We start from the raw sequence: 5,376 nt of genomic DNA on the forward strand, positions 1-5,376 counted from the left end.
CCTGGACAGTCACGGGGGGACTGGAGCCCAGTGTCTTGGGGGAGGTGGGGGGGGGGCAGGCAGGGGGCAGGGTGTGCCTCCGAACAGCCTGGGCCGGGGACCAGCACCCCCTTCGTGGGGCTGAAAGGCGGGGACTCAGGCGGGGTCAGCCTTGCCAGAGCAGGGGCCTGGGCCGCTCCCCGCAGGAACCCGGCCCTCCCCTGATCCTGGGGGGCAGGAGCAGCTGGGAGGGGCGCTGCGCCCACCGCGGTATGGACTTAAGATACTAAAGCCAGGTGGTCTCTGTCCCAGGCCCCCCTGAGCCTGGAGCAGAGCCCCCACCCAAGGCAGTGGCTGCTCCCTTCCCTGATGCCCCTCGGCCTGGAGACAGGCCTCCTGCGACGGACCCCCCAGACCAAGCTCACAGGCAGGAGTTGGGTCCCACGCCCACCCCTTGGGGAGCAGGCCCTGAACACAGACCTCTCAGCCCGTGGACCCCTCCCTGAGGGCAGGGTACTTAGGGGCCCTCGGGCCTGAAGCATCACAAAAACAAAACCGCAGGCAGGCGCTTGCACTCGGAACGGAAGCGGTGCCATCTGCCCAGCGAGTCGTGTTAATGACACAAAAGCCACCCCAGTTTTGCTTCCTCCAGAAAATCACTTTCCCTCTTTAATATGCAGCCTCCGCTCCCCACAGCCCCCCAGCCTCGCCAGAATTAGAGCACAGCTGCAGCCCAGACCCAAAATAAGTGGGGGGTGCAAGCTGCTCCATGGCCCCCGGGCACAGCGGCCCGGCACGACCCTGGCCCTCAGTAGGCAAAGAAGTCAGGAAAGATGCCGTCCACCTCGTCCCGCAAGGCCGAGCTGGGGCAGCTCACGTCTGCGCCCCACGGCTCCAGGGGGCCGCCTGGGGGCTCCTGGGAGCCAGGCTCGGAGTCTCCCAGAAAGCCCGGTTCTGCCCTGTCCAGCAGGCTGCTCCTGGCAGGGATCTGAGAAGTGGCACTGGTGCCTCTGCCCTCCAGGGACCCTGGAAGCAGATGGGACATGTCAGCAGAGCAGGCATGTCCAGGGCCCTGGGGGTGCAGAGCAAGGCGGGTGCGTAGAAGAGGGCCCCCCTCATCTGCCCTGCCCGGTCCAGAGGCCCTCTGCTCAACCAGGACAGGGGAAAGGAGACCCGGGACGCCCAATCCTGCAGGCAGGACATGTCACATGTCCAGCTGTCTCCACAGGGAGGCGCTCTCGGGAGAACGCTCTGAAACAGACTTGCAGCTGACACACAACCACCGCACAGACCGTGCGTTCCCACACTCACAGGTGCGCCCCCCCCCCCCCCCCGGCCACCCATCGCTCCCACCGGTAGTCCCAAAAACTACCAGCAGAGAAGGAAACGGGAGCCCAGAGACAGACCCTGGGATCTTCGTGTCACAAAGCAAACTGGACCCCGTCTCGTCTCCCCAACAGTCCCAGCCACCGACCCAGCCCCACGTCAGGGTCCGTGCAGGCTCCCAAGCCCATCCCCCAGGATCCAAGCAGGGGGCCCAGGACCAGCGTTCCCCCACTCACCCAACCACCAGTCGGGACCGGAGGTCAGCAGAAAGGACGCCCCATCTCCTACGTCACAGTCTGACATGGACCTGGGTGGGGCAAGAAGAACCCCCCCCGACTGAGCGGCCCCAGGTGCCCTGGCCTGGCCCCTCGAGAGGAGTGTGGGCCCTGAAAGGCAGCTCTGGGCTCAGAGACAGGGGGGAGCTCCCGCCCCCCCGCGCGGCCCATCCAGTCCAGCCCAGCCCAGCCCGCGCTGGGCCCCCGCCAGCCTCCCCCCCACGCCCATCCCACGCCCCAGCTGGTGTGAGCGCCCAAAACGCAAACTCATTCACCATCAGCCAAAACAGAAGACAATTAGGGAGACAACAGACTTCCAGAAACACATCAGAAAGCCAGCCAGCAGAGCCAGGCTGAGCCAGGCCGACACGGAGGACGCGAAGGGCAGCCGGCCCAGGCAGGGTGCGGGCGGCCCGTGAGCCGCAGGCACCCACGTGCACACCCCACGGGGCACCCACCTGGCGCCCGGCGTCACGGCCACGTCAGTCTCCTGCGCTGCGGGCCCAGCCTGGCCCAGGCAGCTCTGAGGCTCCTCGCTCACCAGGGGGGAGGGTGGCTGCCGCGAGCAGGGAGGCCACACTGGGGACAGCCTCAGGGCCTTGCAGGGACGCCGGCCTGGGGACCGGGGCAGCAGGCTGGCAGGCTCTACGAGGACAGCGAGGCACGGGTGAGCTTTCTCACCTGAAGAGCAGGTCCCTGAGAAACCAGGCCCTGCCCAGCGAGCCCTGCCCGGGGACACGTGAGGCCCGAGCAAGAAGCCGACAAGCAACCAGCAGAAGGCAAAGACCACAGGTGAGCGCCGAATCCCTGGGGCCAGGGGGGCTTCCTGGAGGAAGCATCCATTCAGCCTCTGGTCAACCGCGTGGGGCTCAGACCCCAGGACCCTCATGCCACCATCCTGACCACGGGCTCCACCCTGAGACCACCCGGCAGTGTGACTCCACACCCTCATGCCGAGCGGGGGGTCCCACCCTTCTCTGGGGGCCCCGCTCTGCCACCAACCCTGACAACAGTAAGACCCTTCTCTGACTCGGCAGGCGCTCTAGGACTAGAGACAGAGGGCACAGTCCCCCCTCCACGGCATGCGGGGACCAGCAGCCACTGTCCGAAGAGTGACAGACAGCCCAGGCAGGCGTCCAGCACGAGGGGGGCAGCAGGAGAGAAAGCAAGGACTCTCGCGCTCACCAGAGACGGCCGGCAGCCCGTCCCGCGCCTGGCCCTCGTCCACAGCCGCAGCTGCACAGCTCAGAGGAGTCTGTGGCCTGAATGATGTGAAGACAGGAGGGCTGAGCGGTCTGCACCCGCCACCCCCATGACCCCCAGCCCCACAGGGGACACTGACATGGTCACGCTGGCTATTTCCACGTCAAGGTCTGCTGCACCTGCCGGGACCTGATTCCCCAGGGCCAGCTGCAAAACATCCTTCGGCCACTTGTGCCACATCTCCTTGGAGGAACCAAGAACCTAAAGGGGAGATTAAACACAAAAAACGTGACAGAGGCTGTGAACCAAAAGACCCACAAAAACGCAGACGGTGGCCCGTCGCTGGTCCCTCCACCGGGGGTCCCAGAGTGGCCAGGGTCCGGGAGGTCCACCCTGAGCGCAAACCCTGTCCTCAAGCCTGGCGGGAGGAAGGCTGAAGACAGAGTCCACTGGGGGGTGGCCTCAAGACGATGGGACTTTTACCCATACAGCCTTGTCACCACGGGCAGGGTACCAGGGACAGGAGCAAAGGTGACAGTGCGTCTCCAGGGCTCCCGGAGACGTGGTGCACAAGCGGAGGAGCAGCTGCTGAGAGCACTGCAGGCCCTGGCCGTGGGGCAGGGGCCGGGGCAGAGCGAAGCCAGGCAGCTGGGCGGTCAAAGCTGCCTGGGGGGCAGATGCGGCTCCCCTGCGGAGGGCTGGCCGGGTGGCCACAGGACTCACAGCGTGCTGCTCCCAGCCGGGCACCGGGCTGCCAGCGAGCCGGAGGAACTGCACAGACATCTCCAGGATGGACGCCATGTCCTCCCGCCGGCCGTCGAACTGGGGGAGCAGGGCCCGCAGGCGTTCACAGCTCAAGGAGATCCGCTTCCTGCTTTCAGAGAAGTGACCGCCGTCCAGGGAGCAGTCGGTCTTGGCCAGGGAAAAAGACCGCAGCCACCACAACCCCCACCCAGAGCTACCGCAGGGGCTTCTCAGGTGGAAGGACCACAAGGCCAAGGCCCCTGGTTAGTCCTTCCACCGGGCTGAGCCCTTCAGGGATGGAGCCCCGACTGGCCCGGGCTCCTGGGCCCCAGCTGTGGGCCATCCAGGTGTCCTGGACCGTCAGTGCCTGTGGACACTGGTCCCAGGCAGGTTCTGGCGTCTAGAGCTCCCCACGTACAACCGTGAGCTGCTCAGAACTTCCGATCAAAGAACAGGCAGGAGCGGTGGCCGCTGGGACCCCCGCCCCCCTCCGCCTGCCTGGGGGCTATGTTTACCTTGCCCGACAGACACCACAGCCTGTGCCAGCAGCCTGAGACCAGGTCGCCGGCACAAACGGGACTCCCTCCACCCCCATCCCCCACCCCCCACCGCGCGAGGCCCCCACCTGCGCTCCCTCTCGCTGAGCACGTTCCGCGGGAGGAAGGGGCCCGGGCCCTGGGCCACCGCAGCGGCCTTGGCCCAGGCCGAGCCCCGGCCGGGGTCCTCGCAGCAGAACTGGGCGCCAGATAAGGAAGAGTGGCTGCCGAGAAGAAACACGAGCGCCAAGCTCCGTGACCCCCCCAAAAACGCCCCCGGAGCCCAGCGGCCGCGATGCACACCTTGGCGGGCGGACGCAGGACAGGGCTGGGCCAGGGTCGCCCGGGAACACGGCACGGCGCCCTACCTCATCCCTCCCCCCCTCCCCGCAAAAGCTGGGGGGTCGGGTCCGCCCCAGGGGGGCCACGCGGAGTGGGGCGGCAACTCGGCCCATGAGAACTGGACAGAAGCGCCAGCGTCAGGCCTGGACACCCTGAGCACCCCCCAGGCGGGGGTCTCCCCGCCGACTTCCTCTGGTGGCCCCCTGCCAGCCGCCGCGTCTCACCTGCACACCCCAGCGCCAGGCTCGGGAGCCCCGGACGCCATGGGCACGCAGCTCGGCGAGGCGGCGACGACCACGAGGCCCCGGGCCCCCCACGCGCGCCCCGCCCCCTCACGCGCGCCCCGCCCCCGCCCACGTGCTTCCCGGGCCCGCCCCCCACGCGCGCCCCGCCCCCACGCATGCGCTCTGCCCCGGCCCATGCCCGTGTGCCCTAGTGCTAAGACGTTGCCAGAAAGTTCCGCCAGGGTAGGGGCCCGAGGCGTCCCGTCCCCCCTCACGGCTGCGGGCGTCCCCAGGTGTCAGCCCCGAGCCGGGCGCTGTCGCAAGATCTAAGGATGTAAGGGGGGGAGGGTGAGTACCTGACGGGTCTGTGCAGAGAGGGGCCAGAAGGGGTCCTTGGGGTGAAGGGGTTTTCGGAACCAAGCTGGGCAGCATCTCAGGCAGAAAACAGCACCAGTACGGGCGGTTCTCTGGGCTGGCACGGGGGCCTGGTGGACAAGGAGGACCCGCGCTGTGGCAGGAGTCCGTCTTACCTGAGGGCAGAGGAGCGGGGGAGCTCTACAGGTGTGGCAGGAGGAGAGGAAGGTTCAGGAAGAACATGGGGCCCTCCCAGAGGTGATGAGTCTCAGGTAGGGGGAGGCAGATGGGACCGGGGAGGCCGGTCAGCCAGATCCATGGGACTCGGGTAGGTGAAGGATGAGCAGAGGGCTCCCACCTGCCTCTGAGGGTCCAAAGTTCCCGTGGCCTGTT

The 5,376-nt window shown here is 67.6% G+C and overlaps 1 protein-coding gene across 1 annotated transcript; it reads right to left on the reverse strand.

The window, feature by feature from the left end:
• Positions 1-631: 631 nt before the first annotated feature.
• On the reverse strand, positions 632-4,689 carry SOHLH1 (spermatogenesis and oogenesis specific basic helix-loop-helix 1). Its single transcript, XM_047769650.1, has 8 exons — positions 4,630-4,689; positions 4,153-4,287; positions 3,507-3,654; positions 2,923-3,044; positions 2,766-2,842; positions 2,039-2,225; positions 1,542-1,612; positions 632-1,005 (listed from the first exon to the last, which is right to left on the reverse strand). Exons 1-8 carry the CDS (start codon positions 4,668-4,670, stop codon positions 788-790), a joined length of 999 nt encoding a protein of 332 aa, XP_047625606.1. The 5' UTR covers positions 4,671-4,689; the 3' UTR covers positions 632-787.
• Positions 4,690-5,376: the final 687 nt, after the last annotated feature.

This window comes from Phacochoerus africanus, chromosome 2 (assembly GCF_016906955.1).
Source record: "Phacochoerus africanus isolate WHEZ1 chromosome 2, ROS_Pafr_v1, whole genome shotgun sequence".
NCBI classification, from domain to species: Eukaryota; Metazoa; Chordata; class Mammalia; order Artiodactyla; family Suidae; genus Phacochoerus; species Phacochoerus africanus.